Source organism: Nothoprocta perdicaria, unplaced genomic scaffold (genome assembly GCF_003342845.1).
Source record: "Nothoprocta perdicaria isolate Ctin4 unplaced genomic scaffold, notPer1 scaffold_270, whole genome shotgun sequence".
NCBI lineage: Eukaryota > Metazoa > Chordata > Aves > Tinamiformes > Tinamidae > Nothoprocta > Nothoprocta perdicaria.
The window spans coordinates 809613-834801 of NW_020455500.1; the positions used below are offsets into that span (position 1 = coordinate 809613).

The 25189-nt window shown below is 40.8% G+C and overlaps 2 protein-coding genes across 4 annotated transcripts in view; both read left to right on the forward strand.

Annotated features, from left to right (window-relative positions):
• The window catches only part of TAF1 (TATA-box binding protein associated factor 1), a 30362-nt gene extending 28141 nt beyond the window's left edge, over positions 1-2221 (forward strand). The window contains exons 38-39 of the mRNA XM_026040899.1: positions 307-484; positions 1626-2221. Coding sequence (XP_025896684.1) covers positions 307-484; positions 1626-1842 — 395 coding nt within the window. The 3' untranslated portion in view covers positions 1843-2221. The remainder of the gene's footprint in view (positions 1-306; positions 485-1625) is intronic.
• Positions 2222-2907: 686 nt separating this feature from the next.
• On the forward strand, positions 2908-24843 carry OGT (O-linked N-acetylglucosamine (GlcNAc) transferase). 3 transcript variants are annotated; one of them, XM_026040930.1, is made up of 22 exons: positions 2908-2973; positions 6380-6560; positions 6866-7109; positions 8077-8145; positions 11112-11228; positions 12534-12613; positions 13891-14086; positions 14386-14526; positions 14696-14796; positions 14990-15143; positions 15245-15346; positions 15586-15765; positions 17059-17217; positions 17876-17965; positions 18312-18437; positions 18603-18773; positions 18925-19041; positions 19122-19289; positions 21320-21472; positions 22038-22290; positions 22497-22620; positions 23222-24843. In XM_026040930.1, the coding sequence occupies exons 1-22, from the start codon at positions 2937-2939 to the stop codon at positions 23394-23396; spliced, it is 3138 nt and encodes a 1045-aa protein (XP_025896715.1). In that variant the 5' UTR covers positions 2908-2936; the 3' UTR covers positions 23397-24843. The 3 variants fall into 3 exon arrangements, with proteins under 3 accessions (XP_025896715.1, XP_025896716.1, XP_025896718.1); XM_026040931.1 differs by having other exon boundaries at positions 6410-6560; positions 23222-23671; XM_026040933.1 differs by lacking the exons at positions 2908-2973; positions 6380-6560; positions 6866-7109; positions 8077-8145 and adding an exon at positions 8563-9908 and having other exon boundaries at positions 23222-23671.
• The last annotated feature ends 346 nt before the right edge of the window (positions 24844-25189 follow it).

Consider the following 25189-nt stretch of genomic DNA (forward strand, 5'->3'; position numbering starts at 1 on the left):
GAGCATATAGTGGTATTTAGAGATGGCTTCAGAAAATTATTATGGGGGAAAAATAGTTGGAGTAGACAAAGGAAAGATAAAATAGAAGTACTTGAATAGTGGAATTAGATTGTTATTAAGTAACATCAGAAATGCGTACTCAGTGCTACCAGCTTCCAGATACACTTTCTACTGCATTTTGGAAGCACTACTTCCTATATGTTCCTTGCAGTCTATATTGTGTCCCTTTAACAAATACAGACAGTATGTATGTCACTGATGGAACAAAACTGTTGATTGATGACCAAATGTTGGTTTATTGCACAGCTATCCAACTGAGTGAGAGTGGCAGTGATTCAGATGTGGAGTCCAGTGCGGTGAGACCCAAACAACCTCATGTCCTTCAGGAGAATACGCGAATGGGCATGGACAATGAAGAAAGTATGATGTCCTATGAAGGAGATGGTGGGGAGACATCTCATGTCATGGAAGACAGTAATATCAGGTAATTAGAGCTAAGGAGGTTGTTTAAAATACGTCTTTCTTCAGAATAAAATCCTTCCTCTTAGAGATTTCTGAAGTGCTTATGGCAAAGAACTGGAGAATGTCTCATAATCTTGTTAAGTTTCTCTGTTAACGATTTTAGTGTTGCAACTGTCACTGCAATTTACTTTTGAAGCTGTTGTCGATAGGAATTTGCTTTTGCTGTCCTTAATGAAAAATATTTGTTAAATTAAAACTAGAATGAAAAATAAGTTCTTGTGAGTTAACTTCCTCTGCATATTTTTTTTGCAGACAAGGAAAGTGAGTCTTGTTATAAATTGTCTCAGAAATTACCAAATGCCTTTGAAGCTAAAAGATAATATAGCTGATTACCTTCAAGTTTTTTTAAGTCTATTTAAAAGTAAAAATTTCCTTACTTGAAAGAAAATTGCCTATTTGAAGTCCAAAAGAATAGTGAAGAATAGCAATGTGCCTATTCTGTGTTTTGAAAGGAGTTCTGTTTTTAGAAAATGGCAAGTGCAGCAATAATTATTTTCTGCACTGATGTGAGAAAACACTGATCTACTTTTTCTCTGGTGATTATGTAGAGTGTTAGCATTAGATGTGTGTGTGTGTATATATATATATATGTATTTTCAACTAACAGAATTCACTCTCGCAATGTTGCTCTTGGTATTTGCCCAATACAATATTTTACAGGCAAACTGTCATAACAGAGATGAGACTTGTCCCCATAAGAGTAGCTACGCTGGCTCAGACAAATGGTCACTCAAGCCGGTAGTGTGACAATAGCCAGCAGCAGAGAAGCAGAGAATGGGCTGTGCTGTGGTGGCAGCTGCTGCATCTCCAGTGGAGGGGACAGGTGGAAGGTCCCTGCAACAAGCAGGGAGCTCCCCTTGCTCTTCCTGCCCTGGGCATTTTGGATGGGAGTGATGATGTGGATGGAGAATTGTTTCAGTGGGAGAGCTGGTTTTTAATAACAGAATTGTCACTGATCACATTGAACTGCCTGATGGTTCCAAGGGTTTCACGAGCGCCTCAACTCAGGAATGTTTACAGGAATAAAAATGTTACCTACAGAATTTTAATACCAACAACTGACTTGAAATGCCAGTATAATGAGAGTATGTTCTTTCCTCTAGCTATGGCAGCTATGAGGAACCAGACCCCAAATCCAACACGAGAGATACGAGTTTCAGCAGTATTGGAGGGTACGAGATCTCGGAGGAAGAAGAGGAGGAGGAAGAGCAGCGCTGTGGGCCGAGCGTATTAAGTCAGGTCCATCTGTCTGAGGATGAGGAAGACAGTGAGGATTTCCATTCGATTGCAGGAGACAGTGACCTGGACTCGGATGAATAGACTTCTCAGGAAGCTCCTGTTCCTGAGCTGCCAGTCGTCTCGGGCTGCTCTTGGCTCGTGAGTTACCATCGTCTCAGTTTGCTGTAGGAAACGTGGTACAGTCTGTGTTAATATGAAACAGCTTCTAACAAACGACTAATTTCTGAGCTGTAGGAGCTCCCTGGATTCCAGCATACCTGCCAGAGAAAAGGATTGCTCAGACTGAAACTTGTTTTTATTATTATTTTTTAATAAAGAATTGTAAAGGGTGGACTTTCTGTTTGTGAAATGAGTTACCCAGGAACGCAGCACGAGGGGATGTGCTGGTAACTCAACTACCCACAATGTTTCTGTGAACGCCTGTGTTATTTTTCCTTTTTTCAACTTGCAGTTGTTCCCAGAAATCAAGATTTGCCAAGTGGCGGAAAATTCAGGCTGCTTGTGTGCCACAACCAGCCCTCGGTATTTGTGGCTGTGAGTTCCTTCATTTTCAGGCAGGAGAGCACAGACCCAGGTCAGCTTTTGTACTGAGGTGCTGCTTAAATTAACTGTAAATAAAACTCAGTTTGGTTTAAAGATGAGTGCGGGTTTGTCCTCGCCCTGCCCGCCTCTCCCTGGGGCGCCCTCGTGTCCGGTCGCGTTTGGGCGCGAGGCCAAACTGAGGCCGAGTCCCGACCCCGCCGCCCGCCTCATGGCGCCGGGCAGCGCCGCGCGCATGCGCACTCCCCCCCCCGTTTGTCGCAATGGCTTCGCGCGGAAGGACACGCGCAGTGACAAAAGGTGCTTTGACCCCCTCACGCGGCGCCGCCTGCAGGCGGAGCGCGGCGGAAGGAGACGCGCGCAGTTCCGGCGCGGATCCCTCCGCCGCGCGGGTTCCGTGCAGCGCCGCGCTCTCGCTCCGCCCGCACTACTTCGCGAGCGGAGGTAGGTCCGGCCGCGGCCATTCGGCTGCGCGCTGCCTCCGCCGCCGCCAGCGCCATTTCGGGAGCCGCCGCCTCAGCGCGACGCGAGCGTGTGGGGAGCTCGCTCCTGCCCCGCGTGCCCCAGCCCCGCGGCCCCCTGCGCTGCGCGCCCAACCGCCGCCTCCGCACGAGCCTCGCCGGCCCCCCGCCCCCATGGCGACCTCCGTGGGCAACGTGGCTGACAGCACAGGTAGCGCGGCCTGGCGGGCTCGGGCGCGCCGGGAGGCCGCGGCCCGGCCGGGGGCGGCCGCTGCCCTCGCCCCCCGCGGCGGCGGCGGCGCGGGCCGGAGCCGCCCGCAGCGCGGCGCTCCGCGGGGCCGGCGCCCGGCGGAACTTTCCAGAAGCGGCGGCGCGGAGCGGCTCCCGCCGCCCTTGGCCGTAGCGGGGAGCCGGCCCGTGGCCCGGCGGCCGCGCGGGGCGGCGCTGCCCCCGGAGACAGCGGGAGGCTCCTCGTGCCTCCGTTTATCCGGCCATTAGCGTCTCGCAGGGGACGCGAGAGAAGGGAAGCATGGCCTAAAATACAAAGAGGTTGTTCTGGAATTTCTCCCGCTCTGCCAGGGTTCCTTCTGGAAAGGCCTGGCAGGGCAACTTTTCCCGGTGAGGGAGGCAGCTGCTCCTGCTGGGAAGGATGCTTTTCTCGGTGTGTGGATGCCGAGCATGGGGGTGGGCAGTGAAACCTCCCTCCTTCCCTTCAGGACCCTGCATCCTGAAAGGATGGAAGGAAAACACAGCTCTGTGAGCTGGAACTTGGCAGCTTTGAGACCCTTCCTTCCTTTCTGGCTACAGAAGAGGTGAAGCAGGATGCTAGGAAAATAGGGGAAAAAAGGCAAAGCAGGGAAAGAGCCGTGATGCCAGCAGGAGTGATAGCGGTGCGGAGGGAACTGGCAGTGCTATGGAGGTGGTGGTGAAGGGGTGGCCAGAAGCGCTCCCCGTGGCCCTTCCTCTGCAGCATCCTCTGGAGGCCTCGTGCTGCGGAGGTGACAAGGACAGACGGCCCCTCAAGGAGCCTCTCCTGGCCACCGCCTCCTTCCTTGTGGAGGTAGCAGCTCTTCCCGCCTGCATCCCACCCCAGAGCAAGGGTGGGTGTGAATGCACACCGAGTGCTTCCGTGCTGCTCCTGGAGACTTTCTTGTCTCGGGTGCAGCGGTGATGATTCCATATGGGTTTTCCAAAAGCACCAAGAAAGGTCACTGCTGCAGCGCGCACGGTGCTTTCCCAAGGTCGTAATTTTCAAGGTGTAACACCCTCTGGCAGAGCTGCACAAGTTCACATAAAATTGCAGGTGAAGGTTTGCAGGGCTTGCTAAGGGCTCCCTTTGGCTGTGACTCTTTCCCTGGAGTTATTTTCTTTAAAATGGATTCCGCGAGCAACTGTGTGTGGCAGTATAATGGATTCCTTGGGTATTACGGTCTCTCTTCTCTACTAGCACTGCTAAACCTTGGGCTCATTTTGAAGTCCACCGTAGTTTTCCGCTTCCCGCTCTCCTGTGTGCCTCTCCAGAGGATCAGGATCGCTGCTGAGATGCATCTGGGCAGGGAGGTGGACCTTGTCTTGCTGCAGGTGATGGGTTTGCTTCATCTCCACTCACAGGGTTTGCTTTGCAAAGGGACAAAAGATCCCAAAGATGGGAGAAATCCTGGTGTTTTACTCATTGTTCCATCCATTAACAGTTCTTCTTCATGTTTTTTTTCTTTTTTTTATGTTCCATTTTCTTTCTGTTGCCATTGCAACTGTAAATTTGACTTCTTTTTACCTTAACTTAAACAGGCAGAGCATGTCGATGAGTTAGGAAGTTCTTTCAAAGTGATGATAAGAATTGAAGCCTAAATTTTAGAGGGAATTGGTTTTGCTTTCTTGCATTAGTATTTGAATTTAATAACACCGTTGGAGTTTATTTGAAAAAGAGATTGCTGGTTTAAGGCCTTGGAGCTTCTTGATTTTTGCAGCATCATCAGAACTTGAAAACACAGCAAGTGTCAGATGAGCTAAACATGTGTGATCTTTAACAGCAGAAGGAAGGCGAGGAACAGTGCGTGTGTACACTCGTGTTATTACTTGTCAGTCACTGCTAATTTGGGGAGATGAGGCTGTCATTTTCGTGTTAAATAACGCCTGTATCTGATTACCCTCAGAGGGTTTAAGCAGATACAGAAGTCCACTTTTTCCATGGGCTGGGGTTGGAAAGCTCTCAAGCTTAGGCTCCTTGGCAAAAAAAACGAAGGTTCCTGGTCAGTATTTCTTAAAGAGTCTTTTGAGTTACCTTCGATATACCCTGAACCAATAAAAGTTTTCAACACCAACAGAAACGATGCTTTAGTCAGGTCCTGCAGTCTTTGCAATCATCTGCAAAACCCAACAGTGCTTAAAAAGCTAATTTTTAAAAAGCATTTAAATGGTTTCCATCAATCTCGAATCCATTAAACATAGATAAAATTTCTGTACCTAATCTCCTTGTGATTAGTCTTCTATTGTGTTAGCAAATTTTCCTGTATTAAGAAGGATTTATCTGTGCTTGGTTGTATCAAAAATGTAAAACTCATTAGGTCGTGGTGGGAAGTATAGTTTAATAAAAGGGGTTAAAAGTGGTTGTGGACTGAAGAAGGGCAAATAAGAGAAATTTGTGGTAGTTGAAACGTGATATTTTTATGCCTTTATTATTAAAAGTAATTTTGCATGGATATAAAGATGCAGTTTGAGGGCAGATCCTTCTTTTTATGCTATTTCCCTTGCAAGCTACACTTAACACACGCACATGTGTATTCTAGTATAGAAATGTACTTTGTAAGACAGTTCTTACAAAAGAGAAAGTTACTTAAGATGGGTAATGTTTTACTTAAGCTTTTTTTGGTTCTCTGTGACTATATCATTAGCACTATGCTATAAGCTGCCCTTTCTGAAGACTGCTTTGGTAGGCCAACAATGTCAAAATTGCAGCGGTTGTTCCAAGGCCAGAATTGTTATTGATTTAAGAATTTTGACAAGTTATGGATATATGGGCCCATAGCAGATAATAGCAGCTGGAAGGAATGTTGTGTGTTACACTTCCTCCTTTCTTCTTTTTAAGGGCTTTCACATGATACAAATCTCCTGGTACAGCAAAATTTTGAGTCCTTTTTGTTTGAGTTCTTTGAAGTCCTTGTCTACTGTCCTTCATTTGTCAATTAGTAATTTTTAGGCTTTGTTTTTAAAACTACAAAGCATAGAACTTTTAGCTGGGGAAGAGAGTAGATTCACTGTTCTATTACTAGCACTTTTAGTGTTATGAGCCGAAGTACGCTGTTATTTCCGGAATCTGAATATTTTTCAGGTTCATGGAAAATGATTAACTGGTAGTGGCTCTCTGTGTTTATATGCTTGCTGTTAACCGATGAGGTCATGGACTATTGTACTTGCAATGTTAGAAATGTCATGACTGCACGGTATGAAGATCTGAGAGTTTAAAATGTCACATGCTGTAGTTTGTTATGTAATTTCATGCATTTTCATCCTTTATTTTTTTTTACATCTTTTTGTTTTTGTTTTAAACTTTTTGTTTGTTTAGTTTCCATTATCTAACTTTTTGTTTTCCCCCCTTAAATGTCTTGGTGATTCTCCAGAACCAACGAAACGTATGCTTTCCTTCCAAGGGTTAGCGGAGTTGGCTCATCGTGAATATCAGGCAGGAGACTTTGAAGCAGCAGAGAGACACTGCATGCAGCTTTGGCGACAAGAGCCTGATAATACTGGTGTGCTTTTATTGCTATCCTCCATTCACTTCCAATGTCGCAGACTGGACAGGTAGGACACTTGAGGGTCTTGTCAAGCTTTACTTGTAGTTTGTATCTCTCAGTATTGATCTCCACTGAGAAAAATTCTGTTTAAAAAAAAAAAAATGATTTTATTAGGAAACTAGAGGTGTCTGTCTTTAGTAGAATCTAAAAGGGAAGGGAGATGGGAATTCAAGAGAAGCTAGACAAAATTAAAGCTACTCTCTGCAATTTCAGATTCGTTGGCTGTATATTTGTCTTACTTAAATGTGAATGCCAATTAAGTAGACAGGCAAAGTCTTGCCTTTTTTTAAAAATTTGTCTTATTTTCTCCAGGTCTGCTCACTTCAGCACTTTGGCTATCAAACAAAATCCATTGCTGGCTGAAGCCTACTCAAACCTGGGCAATGTGTACAAGGAACGTGGACAACTGCAAGAAGCTATTGAACATTACCGACACGCACTGCGCCTCAAACCTGACTTCATTGATGGATATATTAATCTGGCTGCTGCACTGGTAGCTGCAGGTGATATGGAAGGAGCAGTACAGGCCTATGTGTCTGCCCTTCAGTACAATCCTGTAAGTAACACTGTGCTTTATGGAAGAGCTGCACATGCTTCTTTGCTGCCCCAGGACGGACAGACAAGTAACCCATTTCCATTTGTGTGGGAAGATTTAAGACTATATAACTCCAGTCATTAGTTAAAAGAGAACAGCAAGTGGTCCTTTACCCCCAAGATGGCCACCTTAAATTTCAATGTTTACTTAATACTTTTCTTAAAAATGCATGAAATAGCGTGTATCTGTAAAGATTTGTGACAATGGTAAATCTTAAATCATTGGGTACCATTTTATGAAATCAATAATTCCAAGGATGATTGCAGTTTCATTGGTTAGATTTCCACACTGAGCAGATATATAGAAACGTTGATTTATGCTTTACAAGTTGCAACTCTTACTTCAATTTAACTATGCTTAGACAGGTATTTGATATATTATTTGGAGTTCTTGGTTGTAACTTTTGATTTTACATTTTAACAAATGTTGGATTAGGTTGATAGCTTCTACCTATTTTGCATTATGTGCATGTATAGTCATACTGAGTATGGTGGATAAGTGTCAGTGTTTTGCCAGAAGTACTTACAAAGCATCATTGGTTTAGCATTCCAAAGTCTTTTTTTCCTCTGAAAAGGGGAATGAAAAATAGGTTCAACGAGTGCTAGGAATAGTAAAAGAAGATATGTTCTTATATGTCTTGTTTAAGATAGACACTTTTTTTCATTGCTGTTGGTAGAAATGGAAAAAATGGAAAAAATAAAAAGTTATTTTTTTATGATTGTATTATTGCAGTGTTAAAATCAATACAGTTGTCATCAGTAATAGTCAAGAAAAATCATTCATAATTGAAATGGGATTCCAATAACTAGTTCTCTTAACTAAGTTTAAAGCAGCAAACCTAAGAACTTTGTAAGGCCTCTGTGCAGACCTTATGGGTGCCTGTGAAGTCATGAAGTTTAAGTGCTGATGGCATGATTTGATTTTTTAGGACTTGTACTGTGTTCGTAGTGACCTGGGGAACCTGCTCAAAGCCCTGGGTCGCTTGGAAGAAGCCAAGGTAGGTGTTCAGTAGAATACATTTAAACGACAGTGTTTTGAAACCTTGAACTTTGCACCAAGTCTTCAGATCTGCGTTGATCTACAGACAGTCTGAGAAACTGCTGAAAACTGAAGGCACTGAAACACCCCAGAGTAGTAGCAGGGCAAGCTATGGCATGTCCATGTTTAAAAGTTGGTTTAAATCAAGAAATGGAACATTACCAAGTCTTTCTGCTGAACTAGACTATCCGAAACCATTCTGAAGTATTGGGCAGGGGCTCCACCAAGCTCTTATCTGGAAATAAGTAACAGTGCTTCAAATCTGAGGCTTGCCTGCTGGTGCCAAGCAGAGAGCCTGTGATTAGCTCGAGATCCCTGTACGATGCAGGTGCTATTGAAAATGCTGCTCTTCTAAAGTCCTTTGTGGCTTGTAAGTGGAGAAGAAACTTATCCAAATGTTATCTTGTAATATTGGCTTTTAAAGATTTTTATTCTTTAACTTTTCCCTTCCCTCAATAGTGGAAGAAAGGCTATTAAATGATCAATAGCTGCAGTATGCAAACCCCCCCGAATAACTTTTCATGTCTTCCCTACTCCCTTCCCCAAAAGAAAGAAATCAGAAGGACAAAGCTGGTTTGTTCGGTAAATGAACTGATCGAAAGAAAACTTGCTGTAGTGGAAAGGTGGCTTCTAGCAGTCTGTGTTTTCTAAACTGAGAATTCGAACACCAAGATGAGTTTCAAGTTCTTGGCAAGTTAAAACTTCAATTGCGCGATGAAATTGTCTTGTTACAAGCCACCTTACGCGTCCGCGCTGCAGGGGTGAGGAGTGTGGAGAACCCAGAGAGCCTCTGGACTCCACGTCTGTCACTCCAAGCCCCACGCGCATGCTAAAAAGTGGAGTGTATGAACAGCGTAGCTGTCTGTTTGGCTGCAGCACCATTTGGGGAGGGATTAGCTCTTCGTGGGGTAATGGGAAAGCAGGGTCAAAAGTTTCTTCCTTTTTGATTTCTCAAACAGCTTGGATGTGTGTACCTTTTTAGAACAGCGTCATTTGGTCAGATCCAGGTTGAAAATATTTGGAAGCAGCGTTTACAGTTTGAACAGTCTTTGAGACACTTGGTTCTCAGCCCACCAAGCGGACAGCTAACACGAATTGCACTTCACTGCAGCTTTAGTGTGACTGGTATAGGCCAAGACACTGCGCCTGCCTTAGGTTGCTGACTTCTTTGTTTCAGAGCTCTGGAGACACCTAGTTTGAAAGTGTTATTCCGTTTTGTGAGAACTTAATAAACCAGAAAAACATCTTGAGTAAATTGCAATGTATTTCTTTGGTTATCAGTCCATTTGAAAGATCAAGCCAGCAAATTCCTTACAGTCTGAACTAAAATTTAATTACTTTGTAGATATTTCAGAGCCTTTCTTCCAAAAAAAAAAAAAAAAAAGTCCCTGCTGTATGCAATTGCCCTGATTAACCCTCTCCCTTCTGCATGTCTCCCTTGTTACAGACAGATTGTCCTCATTCCCATGTGTTAGACATATCCAAAAAAATTGCAATTGCTTTGTTGAACTTTTACTAATGATCTTGTTTTATTTTCTCTCTTGTTTTTGGTTTTTCACCACTGATATTGTATTTAGAAGGTTTCAGGTGGGTGAAACCTCCTATTCCATGCGTAAGGTGCCTCGCTGAAGGGAGCTCGAGGCCTGGATCTAGGGCAGACACACACCTCCTCCTCCTCTTCCAGCAAGGAACGCACCGAAAAGTCACATGATGAGAAATATGGTAACGGGTTTGTAACTGCCACAGCAAAACCATTTGCCTCCATGCCTGAATCTTCTGTCTTGTGGCTTCAGAAACAGCTTAAAATATTTAATTACAAGCAAGTAATGTAAAAATGTTTTATACTAGTAGCCACAAATTCTTTCAAAGAAATAAAATAAAAGTAAATTAAGATATTTTTTAAAGAAGTAATTGGAGATAGTTAATAGTAAAAGCTTCTAACTCTTCTGGTTGTTCATTTTTTTCCTTTTTTCTTCTTTGTTTGGATTGCAGCGTTCTGCTCTTCTGATGATGCGCTGTGATCCTGCAGTAGCGCAAAGGCTGCGCAGCGGTAACGCGCAATGCGTGCGATGAAGCCCTTGTGAACGGTTGACTAGATGATTAATCTCTGATTGGGTGACTGCCTAAGCTCCAGGCTGTAGCCTTTTGGATAAAATCGGGTTGTAATGCATTTCGAGTCCAGACATCAAATTTGACGTTCAAGTTTCTGTACGGGCCTGTCTGGTAGATTAATGATTCTGGTTGGCCGTTCACTGTACCTAGGGGCAGTCGATAGAGCCCAGCAGTTCGCAGCGATAGCGTGGCGCCGTGCTGTTAGGATGCGCAGCGATTTCTTGCGCTTGCATTACAGGGACCTAAACCTTCATGCAATCCTGTCATTTGAGGTTTTGAGGCTGTAGATGATACAAAGTACCCGAAGAAGCTGGCAAATAAGATTGAGCACATCATCTCTCCTGAGAAGGACGATAAAAACGGAAGAATGACTGCGTCTCTCTTTCAGTAGTTTTTCTAATTTTTTATTCCTGTAGGAATACTACACCATTTAAGAGATTCTGTTACAGAAAGGCACTCTTTTTTCCTTCCTTTTTTTTTTTTTATTTTTACACGCTCAGTGGTGGCAAATAACTGCCGAAGTACTCCTAATAACTTCTAAAGCTGCTTTTGAGGTTACCTGGTGTCTGCAGGAGCGTTTATTTGTTACCAGCATAACTGAAAAATGGTGGGCTTGCACCTGGGTTTTGGTTTGCGCTGGCGCAGGATCAACAGCTGTTTGCAGCGCATTAGTTTTCGCGCAAGCTAGCCTATACTGCAGGGTCACTTTTGGCTGGTTAGAGAAGGCATACTAACAATTATTTTTCTTATTTTTTTTTTCTTTTTTACAAATACTCCCCTTCCCTTGTATCTCTCTTCTTTAACTGTTCCAAGGCCTGTTACTTAAAAGCAATTGAGACTCAACCAAACTTTGCAGTGGCTTGGAGTAATCTTGGCTGTGTTTTCAATGCCCAAGGAGAAATCTGGCTTGCAATTCATCACTTTGAAAAGGTAACTAATTAAACCCATCAGCTCTACTGGTATTTTTGAATTGCCTACTTGCATAAGAACTTTTGTAGATGGCAGATGTATTTTGATGAGCAGAGAATTTATAGTCCTGCTAGTTGACGTCTTGTGTTAATCCTTTTTTACTTCCTGATGTTTCAGACTGCCTGTATGCCACTAATGAGATATGTTTAGAATTGCCCTAAGGACTTCACACACATGTCAAAGATAAGAAAATTCATTAAGTTGCTTTACAGTCCTTTTCCAGAATAGAATTTTTAAAATCTAATTCTGGTGGGAATAGTGTTTGAGTATGTTTGTTGTTTTGTGTGTGTGTGTAAAAGCAACAACTCTGTTTTAAAATCTCTCTTTTATTGCAATCCTGTTCCAGGTATTGTTGCTTCCTTGTGGGTAACTGAGGAGAACAAGTTACAGGGATACCCTAATTCCTCTTCTCCAGAATTTTTTTTTTCACCATTAGTGTTTCAGACTTTTCTAGATCAGATTAATATGGTTAAGTCTTACTGCCATGTGTTGTCTAATCCTTCCATGTTATTATCTCGTTAGCATATGAATTCTATTTCTGCTGATTTCTAAGTGACCTAAAACCAGGTATAAATTGTGATGGGCGCTTTCTTCCTGGTATCTAAGATTTACAGATCTACAGAAAAATATTTAGCTTTTTTTATGAACGCTACCTTCTCCCTTGCCCTCGTTTTCTCCCCTCCTGCCATATTCTAGTTATTTCTCTAGGGATTTTTTTTTTTTTTAATGTTAAGTGGCTGCAAATATATTTCACACACATGACTTATCTGCTGTTCTTTTGCTCCTCTAGAACAGCTAAAGCTAGAAAACATTAATTTTCAATAGAAAAAGTCCGCAGATCAATTTCTCAGGGTCTTTCCCCTAAAACAAAGACAGAGCAGCATGAGTGGCTGGTTAGGGATGATGAATATAACATGGAACGTGTTGTTCTGTGGTAGTAACAGCAGTGTGGGTTGGGATCATTTCTGCTGTCCATGACTTTGGAGAGAACTAGGTCTGACTTAGGTAAGCAGATATGTGAATATATCCTGCCTTTTGTACAAATTAAAAGGGGAAAAAAAACTGTCAGGTGCACTGAATTCATTCAGTAGGCAAAAGTATAACTCATATATGGTTGGTTTGTTTAACTTAAATTTTCCTTCTCACTAGTTTGCTTAGAATCTTAAATATTTACAGATAGAGTTTGTCATTAAAACAAAAACATTTGTTTCATAGAGAGTGTTTCTGCATTAATGCTCAAAGATGTTACTTTAAAAATATTTTCAGGCTGTAACACTTGACCCCAATTTTTTGGATGCTTACATCAATCTGGGGAATGTCCTGAAGGAGGCAAGGATATTTGATAGGTAAGTAAATAAGTAGTGTTGCTCTGTCAGCAGCCTGTCAGATGTATCAAGATATAAATGGAGTTCTTGATAGGAAATCTTTGAGCAGTATAGGGAAGACCACTGCTCAAAGGTAAGAAAGCAAATGACTTTGAAGCACATACAGAACAGGATACTGGAGTTGAAACATCCTGTGGAATGTACTTTTTCTGAAGGCATTGAAAACAGACTTGAAATTAAGGCTGGGAAAAATAATGATGAGGTGTTTCTTATGGATAGCCATCAGGTAACTATGTGTTGCTGCAGTACTGTTGCCCTCTTTCCAAGCCACCCTGTTTTGAGACATCTCATCTAATGCATGAATATTAGTTTTGTTTCTGTAAAAGATCCAGACTGTATTGTTTTCTGTGCAATGTACCATGATGTGTCTGTTAATTGAATTACAGTTCCTGGCAGCTGGGGCTTGTGGCTCAAAATTTAATAAAGTCTTGCAGGGAATGGGTTAATTATTCTAAGTAGCTGTAGTGCATATCCACTCTAAATCATTCAGAGTGTTCTGTGTTAACCCCAGATTAAAGGGCTAAACAAGGACGTGTTCACTAGTTATTCTGGAATTTACGATACTTTATTGATTTCTTTTTTTAATTAAAAAATATTAATGTGACTTTTTTCCTTAAGTGATTCTTGTGGACAAATGCAATTCACAGAAGTATGGTGCTGTTAGATGGAGATAATTAAGGATCCATTTTTGGACAAGGTGATACAAGATGTACATGGGGTAAATTTGTTAGATTAACAGAATAAAGAAATGTAATAATATTAAACTGAGCAGTGTTTATATTGTTATAATCTAATAATGACCTGGCTTGAAAAAAGAAGTGCTTGGAGCCAAGATGTCATGCTTTTCCTAGCATTGAAGAATGCTTAAAGCACACACACAAAAAAAACTTTACCTCTCTCACAGAAGACTTAAGTTAATCACTTAAGTTAATCATTATACAGTATCAGTTAGGGAGAAAGAAAAAAATCCCATTTTAGAACACTTGGATATGCCATGAACTGCACTATTCTCTCTAGTGGGAAATCAGAATAAGCTGGTACTGATTCCATTTGGGAGAAGAAGGGTTATGCAGGGACACGACATAAGAGTGTAATATCATTTTAACTGATTTTGTGTATCTTTGTTAATTTGCTTCTCTTGAAGGTCTTGTTTCCTTTTATATAGCTCTTCTGATGAACGAGGTAAGTGTACAAGATAACTTTGCAGGTGATCATTAACCTTGACTTTCTTGTTGCAGAGCTGTAGCAGCTTACTTACGAGCTTTGAGTTTGAGTCCAAATCATGCCGTCGTGCACGGAAACCTTGCCTGCGTGTATTACGAGCAGGGGCTGATAGACCTGGCAATAGACACGTACAGGAGGGCCATTGAACTGCAGCCCCACTTCCCTGATGCCTACTGTAACCTGGCCAATGCCTTGAAGGAGAAAGGCAGTGTAAGGAGTACCTTTATTATTTTCTTTATTTTTTTTTATTTTTTCATTTTTTTCTTCCTTTGGTCTGAATTTTAAAAAATTCAATTAACAGTTATTTTATATGCCAACTATTGGCTTTATTAAAATGTGATATCATCTGTGTGTTTTTCTTCTTCATCAGGAAGAATAATAAGGGACATCTCTAGTCTGAACCTCTTGAAATGTTTGTAGAATAACTTCTCATAAGGGGTGATTTTACAGCAAATGCTGCCAATTAGGCAGTTGCCTTGTTTATTTTACTCCATCTTTTTCCCCTCAAGGTGGCTGAAGCAGAAGAGTGCTACAACACAGCTCTTCGACTCTGTCCCACACATGCAGACTCTCTAAATAACCTAGCAAACATCAAGCGGGAGCAAGGGAACATTGAAGAAGCTGTTCGCCTTTATCGGAAAGCTCTTGAGGTACAGCTAGATCTATAGTTAATACAGCACAGGCTGTATTAACAGCCCCTTTTGGTTGAAAGAGGAAGAAACTGCTGTATTGTCCAAAACATTTTTTTTGCATTTCTTACTCTCCTATTTGTGCTTGTTGGCTTTGAGAGATAAATCCCACTTTTTTTTTCCTTTCCAGGTGTTCCCAGAGTTTGCTGCTGCACATTCAAATTTAGCAAGTGTTCTTCAGCAGCAAGGAAAGTTACAGGAAGCTCTGATGCATTACAAAGAGGCTATTAGGTAAATGGATTCAATTTCTGTTATTTTTAATATTTCATAACAGAAAAGTGCCGTAGATCTGTACGGAAGATGGCTTACAGTGGCATATTGTAATTCACATAGCTGCTTTGCCAACCAGACAGTAATTGAGGTATGGTTCCTTAATGATGAAGTGTCTTTTATTGCTCGTGACATATGTTTTCTTGGTTTTCAGAATCAGTCCCACATTTGCAGATGCTTACTCCAATATGGGAAATACTTTGAAGGAAATGCAGGATGTGCAGGGAGCTTTACAGTGCTACACGCGTGCCATTCAGATAAACCCAGCTTTTGCCGATGCCCACAGCAACCTGGCCTCTATTCACAAGGTAGCACATGCGAATGAATCACTCTTTACAGTGTGATGGGACATTGTGAGTACTTACCCTGAATATATTTTTATCTGCTGACTCATTCCTGTTTCTTGCAGGATTCAGGGAATATACCAGAAGCCATTGCCTCTTACCGCACTGCTCTGAAACTGAAACCGGACTTCCCAGATGCCTACTGCAACTTGGCCCACTGCTTACAGGTGAGGAAAATGGGTCTCTAATTTTTGAAGATCCTTCTTCAGCAAATAAGCTTAAGTACTTAAAGCAATCAAGTAAATGAGCAAGCTGAGGATTGTACGGTTCATCACAGTAATTACAAAATTACAAATTTGGTTTGTTTTCTGTCATTTGTTGAAGAAATGCTGGTCACAACTTGGAATACAGATATAGCTGTTCCCATATTACTTTTCACTTACCCTTTTTGATTTTCCCTTTCTAGATTGTCTGTGACTGGACAGACTATGATGAAAGAATGAAGAAGCTGGTTAGCATTGTAGCTGATCAGCTGGAGAAAAACAGATTGCCTTCTGTCCACCCTCATCATAGCATGCTGTATCCCCTTTCTCACAGTTTCAGGAAGGCTATTGCTGAGAGACATGGAAATCTCTGCTTGGATAAGGTAGAGTTTTACACAAGCGTACTGTGATTGAATTACTCTGTGTGCTTTTGTCGATTTCATTATAGCTGAGTAGCAGATTTTATTTTTGAATATATTAGTGTTTTTTAGGCTTCTGAGCTATTGACATATAGAGAGCTAAAGCATAGTGTTCACTCATTTAGTTTTGCAGAGTACACGAGGGGTGTTTTGGAGCAGTCCAGAGTGAAAGAATTACTCTTCCTGTAATAGTAACAAAGAATTAGGCAGCCGCGTGTCAGTATTTCCCCAAATCTGTTCCTCTCCAGCCTCCAGTGTTTGGAGTCTGACCTCGTATCTGGAGAATCCTTGTCAGAACATGAGAACTTCATTTGCTTGAGTTTGGGATTTCCAAGATTCTTTGCTTGGTGGTAGTGGCAGCAGCCTTACAGGGGTAGTGTAGCACAGTGGGAAGTATTCAAATATGTGCTGGGGTTCTACTTTGGAGTACTTGGCATACTGTAGCACAGGTTCTTCCAAAAACTAATGTGTTTAGCTTAACAAGGGTAAGAAATCACAAGACATGCTTATTTCCACAAGATGCCAGAGCACCTTATGCTACCAGTAGTCTTATTGCAGTTAATGGCAAATTCCTCTCTTAAAATAAAATAGAAATGTGGTTTTTCTTCTTCAGATGGAGAATCATCAAACTTGTGTATGTTGAGATAGACTGTTTGAGCAGGTAGCCAGTTAGAACTGAAAGTTCCCTGAAGCTATTGGAGGGGTCTAGTTAGCACAAGTGATGAAGTGTGATCTCAGACTTCAGCACTGATGATTTGCAGCTTTCAAAGTGCCTTGAACTAAAAGCAGTCTCTGTAGCCTGATAATTCTATTGATGGTAGTGGCAAAAAGCTGATGCCTGCAGAAGTTAGCAGAAGAACAGAAAGGCTGTGATTCTGCACAGGAATACCGATCTACTGGCAAGTAGCTTCTAATGTCAGAGCTTCCTGATCATAGTGGTGTGCTGTTATATTTAATAATTAGAGATATTTTTTTTTCCCCAAAAATGCAGTGTTAGCAAAGCAGAAAGGACAGCAGCTTTCAGTAGCGGTGGTTGTCTTAGACTAAACGTGGGCATGTGGCAGCTACTCGCATGTTCTGTGAAAACTGTATTTGTCTGCAGTGGAATATACATACTGCGAGTTTCAAATAACTGATGCCACAGCTTATTTGAATGTGGGGTAAGATCAATCCACCAAGCTCGTGATGATCTTGGCACCCTCTTCAGCATTTATTTTGGTGCACAGGTTTCTAAGGAGTTTCGTGTCTTCTTGACAGATAAATGTTCTTCACAAGCCACCATATGAGCATCCGAAGGATTTGAAGGCCAGTGAAGGTCGACTTCGTATTGGCTACGTGAGCTCTGATTTTGGAAACCATCCAACCTCCCACTTAATGCAGTCAATCCCAGGAATGCATAATTCAGACAAATTTGAGGTAAAAATTTAAATGGCCTGCTGAAACCTACAGATATGTTAAATTAGGGGAATGAAGTTGCAACTAGGCTTCATTGGTGGTTTCAAGCTCCTGTTTTGCAAGACAGGGGAAGTTGCTTACCACTGTGAAAAGTTTTGAGATTTTCCCTACATCTAGTGTTTTGTGATCAGTTCTGTGCTCTTTCCACTCTTCCTTAAGAAACTCTTCAAAAAACTTCCCTAAGACTTAATTTACCTGCTCAAGCTGAGTCACAGTTACGTTTCTCATTAATTATGAATTCACAGTTATCCTGTACAGAATGTTCTTTGAGAGTTTAATGTTTATGCAGATCTTTAATTAAAATTACTAAACCTTGCACTGATGGGAACATGATATGCATCTCTGCAGGATGCAGTGCCTAGCACCAGTACCAGAAATAGATAAATCTAGGGCCTGATGTGAACATCCCGTGTTCCCAACACTACTTTTTTTGGCTTCTTTCTCAACTGATAAAAGCCACATCAATAAATATTTTTTTTATGACAGAAGATTTACTAATATTAAATTTTAAAATCATTAATTTTTGCTAATACATACTGTTGTAATTAAAATACATTTATCACAAAGGTGTGTTATTGGTGCAGTGTCACAAATATCTAACTTCTGCTGCTGCTTCTAGGTATTCTGTTATGCCCTGAGTCCTGATGATGGTACAAACTTCCGTGTAAAGGTGATGGCTGAAGCAAATCATTTTGTTGATTTATCTCAGGTGAGCTCTTTTAATGCACTGACTATTTAGAAAAACAAAATGAAACATCTTAGCCTGTAGTTTTTAGTTGAGGTGATTTATTGAATTGGACTGAGATTAGTCTTGAATTTGAGGTTTGAAGGTTGTATATTAGTGTTACGCCTAAACTGTTTGTTTGGATTTTGTTTGTTGAATTTAATCTTGAATTAGTTATTTATATGTCCATAAAACTAGGAATGGCGAGACTTAAGTCTCACCTAAATTGCATTATGCTACTGATACTTGCTCATTGGTATACCAGTCACTAAACTATTGTTGAAAGACTGAACATAAAAATAACCTTTTTTTTCCCCCAATTATTATTCAGATACCATGTAATGGAAAAGCAGCAGACCGCATTCACCAGGATGGAATACACATTCTCATTAACATGAATGGATACACAAAAGGCGCCCGCAATGAGTTGTTTGCCTTGAGACCAGCACCTATTCAGGTAACTAAGTTTGAAGGCTCATGTTGATCAGTAAAGGAGAGAGACTTGTCAGCAATGAACATATGAGGCAAATAGAACACACTTGAATCAGTGGGTAGAAAATTTAAGTTGGTATACATTGGTTTAACTTGGTTTATTTTTGGTATTCTTGCTTTTGTTTTATAGGCGATGTGGCTAGGGTATCCTGGGACCAGCGGGGCATTGTTCATGGATTATATCATCACTGATAAAGAAACTTCCCCAGTTGAGGTGGCTGAGCAGTATTCTGAGAAATTAGCTTACATGCCAAACACTTTCTTTATTGGAGACCATGCCAACATGTTTCCTCATCTGAAGGTAGGTGGGAAGATAGGGATGGCAAGACAATTAGATACCACTAACTGTTGTTTTCCCTAGCTGTCTTTACAAAATTACACTTAGTGTTTGGTAAGGGATCTTATAACATTTTAAAGATGCTTTTTTTCCCTCTCTCTATCTCTCTAAACAGAAAAAAGCAGTCATTGATTTCAAGTCCAATGGTCATATTTATGATAACAGAATTGTTCTGAATGGCATTGACTTGAAGGCTTTCCTTGACAGCCTCCCTGATGTCAAAATTGTTAAGGTGAGAATAACTTCTTCAGGTGTTTATAGAGAATAAGGATACTGTCGCTGGCTTTTACATATTTGTTTGTGTTTGTTTAGATGAAGTGTCCTGATAGTGGAGACAACGCGGACAGCAGTGCTGCCCTCAGTATGCCCGTCATTCCTATGAATACAATTGCAGAAGCTGTGATTGAGATGATAAATCGTGGTCAAATTCAGATAACAATCAATGGATTCAACATCAGTAATGGACTAGCAACTACTCAGGTGAGCTAGTTCAGGGCATGTGTGAGTTTTATAATGTATCTGTATGTTTTAATGTAACAAAGAACAGTAACTTCTGTCGTGTTGATCAGTTCTTGTACTGAAAGAAATTATTTTTAAAGTCCAGAAAAACCATCTGTCTCAATGTATATAGAGAGAAGCTGGTTGATTAGAGCTGGAAGGTAAGACTGTTTTGTTCATTGTAGGCGTATTTGTGGACTACCGCCTGGTTTCAGTTGCATTTATTTATTTATTTGCCCTCCTTTAGAACAAATCTGTTGGTTAATACAATGAAAGTTGTCATTTTGTTCTATATTTTGTTCTGTTTCAGCTTACTCAACGCCTTATTGTATCTTTATATCTTCTAAAGACTTCTTTTTTTTTAACCATCTGTTGGTAGGGAAGGCCTGAAGTTTTGTTTCCTAGCGCAGTCGTATGTGATCTGAAAATATGTATCCGTGTATCTGCATATCTTGGCTAGTCAGAACAAAGTCAAACTTAAAAAATAAAAACAACATACTTATTTAATAAGTATGTTTAATAAATAAATTGTTTAATAAAAACAACAAACATACTTATTAAAATATAAACAAACTTTAAAAAAAAACAAAAATAAACACATTAAAAAATAAACAAAATTGAGTGTTGTGGGCTTTTTGTTTGCTCATTTTAAACTGACTCATTGTTTGAGTTTCACATTAAAAGTCAACCCTAAGTTGATGTTTGTGGAACAGTCCTATGAACCTGTAAGAGCCTTCTTTTCTTTTTCTCTTTTTTGTTTTCCTTCCCTGTCTTCATTTGAGAGAGCTTTGATTACTTCTCTTCTATCCATAATCTTGTGCTTTGGTTTCTTTCTAAGTTCTCTTGGGCACAGCTGAACTTCCCTATAAACTGGTATTAGGTTTTGTGTTAATTTGGTCAGTAAGATCACTAGTTTTTTGTTTTGTTTTTCCTGAAACTACTGTCCCTTTAGAAAAACGGAGAATTCCTGTCTTGTATCTTTGCCACAAGAGAAACAATCTAGGCTCTCTCGATGGCCTTGTAAAACAGGATTTCCATCTTTTGATCACACTAATATAATTATCTTTTGTACTATGTCTAATTTGTTATCAGCTTCCTTGGGCCTACGTGCCTGGAACTGTGTATTTTGTCTGAGGCCCCTCGTTGCTGTGGATCTACGTCACCACTTTTTACTTCTCTTGAAACTAGCTCACTTTGCACGTCTTGTCAACTTGTCGTTGCAGTTTTAATGTACTGGCTCTGTGTTCTAATACAGTCGTTGACGTGACTTGTTCTCATTAATGTCAAGCCTGTGAACAGAACATTTGTTTTGGCTGGCAGCAGTGGTAGTGAGATAAGCTTATGTATTTTAAGTGTTTCTGTGAATGCACGTGTATATATAGGCTATACATTGACTACTGTATATATAGGCTGTAAGTATCAACTTGTACAGCTAGGCAAGTTTTCTTCTACCTTGAATTGATCCTACCATGGCTCAACACAAAGAGAATTAAACTGCAGAATTAAGTCTTTACATCATGTTTTTCACCTTCTTTGTGAAGGCTGTAAGATCAATCATTTAAGAATGCTTATTAATAACTCCAGTTCCTGAAAGTCATGATCAGTTATTCACTACTATCTTCAGTCTTAATCAACTCCATTGCTGTTGTGTGCCTTTTGTCTTTTATTCAAATCAAAACAAGAACAGTTTGATATCTATGTGCTTCTTACTCTCCTGCCTTTAAAATCTTAATTTCATTTTTGCTCTCAGGAGTTAGTATAGTGACCTGAAGGAAAGGATGGGCACCATGCCACTATATATTTGTCTTTACAGTTACTTGGAGTTGCAGGGAGATGTAGCCAGGGCGTGAAAATGCTCAGGCTATTGTTTCAATGTAGTTGCATCATCAAAGCATGCACAAGGATAGATGAATAAATACCAGTTATTCTTTCAGAGGATTGGTAGGCCTTCTACACAAAATAAACCTTTATGCTTAAAACAACTCATGATACCAACCTTTATTTTCCCTTAGATTAACAACAAAGCAGCAACTGGAGAAGAAGTTCCACGAACTATCATTGTTACTACTCGTTCTCAGTATGGATTACCAGAGGATGCTGTTGTATACTGTAACTTCAATCAGCTCTATAAGATTGACCCTTCCACTTTGCAGATGTGGGCTAATGTGAGTACCTGTGTATCTGGTCAGGCTTCTTTGAAGACAGCAGAAGCTTCCTGCTAAGGAAAAACTTCAAATTGATGGTTCTGTTGGAAAAAACAGTAACTGGGAAGCATCTGAATCCTAATGGTGCTTGTGTTGTGGGACTTGGTATTATTAGGATAGAGAATTTTGTTTAGATTGAGTTGAGATTACATCTGTACTTTTAGTCAGTGAAAATGACATTTTAAGTAGTTTGAATATGCATGTATTCCATTGTGAAATAAGTTGTCTTCTAGTCGGCACAATTAAATTATATAAATAACATTCCAAATTTCAGGACTGCCTCTTTAAGTACTGTAGGAACAGTTGTTCAGCGTTGTTGGCTCTTTGAGTGATGAAATCTAGTGCTAGTTATTGTACTCCAAATTGTGATTTTCTTTTTTTCCTGTCTTATACTTTAGAAGATCCAAATATCGAATGATTATGTCTTTTGTTTAATCTCTGTCCGTAGCAATTTCTTAACTGTTGTTCAGAAAAATAAATGTTTCTGACACCTCTTCCCTGTATTTGCCTCTTGCTGTTGTTGCAGATCCTAAAAAGAGTTCCAAACAGCGTGCTGTGGCTCTTGCGATTCCCAGCTGTAGGAGAACCCAATATTCAGCAATACGCACAAAACTTGGGTCTTTCCCAAAACCGAATCATCTTTTCTCCTGTTGCCCCCAAAGAGGAACACGTGAGGAGAGGCCAGTTGGCTGATGTTTGTCTAGACACTCCGCTTTGCAATGGGCACACGACTGGGATGGACGTACTCTGGGCCGGGACTCCTATGGTCACTATGCCAGGTAAGACAGCAGGGAACCTGGACAGCGATAATGGGTAAAAATTTTTAAAAAATCATTTTTATGAAGGAAAAAAAACATTCTATTAATGCAGAAAAGCTGAGGAATTGTCTTTCCTCCTCTTGAAGAGGAGAAAGGAATGTAACTTTACATAGTCAGTCATTCATTACCTGGTAAGCTGACTGCTCTTACCTACCTTATATTTCCAGGTGAGACTCTGGCATCACGAGTTGCTGCCTCCCAGCTTACTTGCCTCGGTTGTCTTGAGCTCATTGCAAAAAGCAGGCAGGAGTATGAGGATATTGCTGTGAAACTGGGAACTGATCTGGAATAGTAAGTAAACTTATGCTGTGTTACAAGGTGACATGAGCAATTGTTGGGTTGTTGGGTGCAGCTGTAGGATTTGTCAATAGCTTTAATCTTGCAGACACTTAGATATTTGAGGTAATTGGATGACTGTTCCCTAGAGTTTACCTTACATCTAACTTGGCTTGTGTGTTGATGGTAAGTGGTCATCTATGCTCCCAATTGCACAAAATAATAACTTATTGCCTGTTCTGCAGAAATTGCTTGTTTGCAGACTTGGAAAGATGAAGTTTGCTGCGAGCTTTGATTTGTTTTTAAATGGAGGATTAAGTGTTTATCACTTAGTGCCAGTTAAAAACACACTGAAATGTTACTGTAGGACAGATAGTAGGCAACAAGTTACCTCGTTCGTGTGTCTAGGATGTTTGAGTGCCAGTGTTAATGGTGGTCTGTGTCAGAAAGGATGAAGATATGTGACATCAGCAGGAACTTGGGGGAAGGGAGTAGTAGATATTTTTGAAACAGTTGTATTTGCAGTCCTGGATTGGCTGAGATAGCAGATTTCAGAAAGTAAACAGTATCACAAAATGCATAGAACCTCTCCTGACTGCTTTAACTTGTTTTGTAGCCTGAAAAAAATACGTGGCAAAGTCTGGAAGCAGAGAATATCCAGTCCTTTGTTCAACACCAAACAATATACAATGGACCTGGAGCGGCTTTATCTTCAGATGTGGGATCACTATGCTGCTGGCAACAAACCAGACCACATGATTAAGCCAGTAGAGGCCAGTGAATCTGCATGAAGAGCCTGTCTGTGCACCCACCCAGAACTCTCCAGGAACTGAGCCTCTCAAACACTTCTGCAGAGATGATGAGCTAAAAACTGTGCATTTCTACTTAATCTGCCTGGTACTCCGTGGCTGAAGTGATACATGATGGTGATTAGAGCACAGTCAGACAAATTTCTTGCATGATAGGGAAAGACTCTGTAGAGCCTGGGATCCTTCTATTCCATGAGGAATTTGAATGGGATTGAGCCATGCACATGTGCTGTATGTACGTGAGACTTAGTGGTTGGTGGGGGAAGTTTGAACTGCCCAACCAATTATGTTTTCATGGATTGATTCAATCTTCCTATGAATCTCTCTCCTCTAATGTGGATTGGGAATTGGAGCTTTTTTAAACATTTGATTTTTGGGTACTCCCGTTGGTATGTGTGTGGTTCTCCCATGACAAGATTTCCAGCTAGCGAGTGTTGCTCCCTGCATTAACTTCTAAACTGTGCGGACTGAAAGGGCATATTTGCTGGTGTAGTCTTTTTTTATAGGTTTTATAAACCACTTGAGCCTATATCAGCCTTTTAATGTTTGACCTCTGTTTTGGAGCTTTCTGTAATGTGTTGGTTTAGATAAGGATTCTTTTTTTTTGTTTTGTTTTGTTTTTAGCTTCTCCAATAACTCAGCTAATTGGCTTCATGATGGCAGCTCCTATTCTGTTGAAAAACCAAATTTGATTTGAAATTAATCCTCCCAACAATGTTTTGAGGTAAACACAAACTGGTGCCAAATACAGATTTTTCAGGAATGATTGTTAATTATGTATAGAGGCGCAGTCCTAGGTACTGTAGCAAAGACTTTAAACAAAAAAAAATAAAGCTTTGGTTTGCCAGTTTGACCAATTTGACCAGCGTTTCACATTTTATACTGCCCTTACTGTGCTGCTATCAGAAAAGTATTCTGGGTTCCTGGCTTTTACCTTTATTTTTGTAACTTTAAGCAATTATTAAGTTTATTTCAGCAAAAATAATCCCAGGTAAGTATAGATCTTCTACTTAAGTGCTTCTGTGTCCACAATGTTAGACTGAAACCACCCAGAGTTGAGAGCCTTGTGAAGGGCTTGTACATACTTGATTACTGAAATGTTCTGGGGCCTCACAACAGCTTTTTTTCCTTTCTTTGTTTTCTTTTTCCCTTTTCTTCAAGTTATCATCTCTGTTCACACTCTGTGGTACCATGAAGGGCATGACCTCTATGTAAATTAATATTTTTGTATTGAAGGAGCAAGACTAATATTACCTAACATCCCAAGTCTCTACAGAAGGTCAAGGACTGTGATTTAAAAGGAGTGTCAGTTTTACTAATTTGTGCTACAGCTGGTGCAGATGGGTAACAGGTAACAACTTGTCTCCTGCTGGAACCGGCCTAGAGCCTCCTGTTTCTGTGAACTGCTGCTTTTCAGTGCACCTCTCATCTAGATCTCACTTGATGCTTGAATGTACCTGACTGACGAATACCTAGTGTCAATGCCTTGATTTCTGGTAGAGTTTAATCACTGCCTAAAAACACGAGTAAGAAACTTTGGTTGTAATTCTCGACTTGCACATTTATACCCTGCCCTGTTTATAACGGTTGTTCCGATCTCGCTGGGGAATTTTTCAGCTTCCTTTTTACGGTCTCGGACTGTGGTCGCAAACTCTGGAATCTGCTATTAAACTGGGAGTCCGGTCTCGCATTCGCTTTCTGGCCGTAAATACGGCCGCGGAGTGCGCGTGCGCCGTAAATAACCGGAGGGGCGGGGGGAGCTGCGCGTGGGGCGC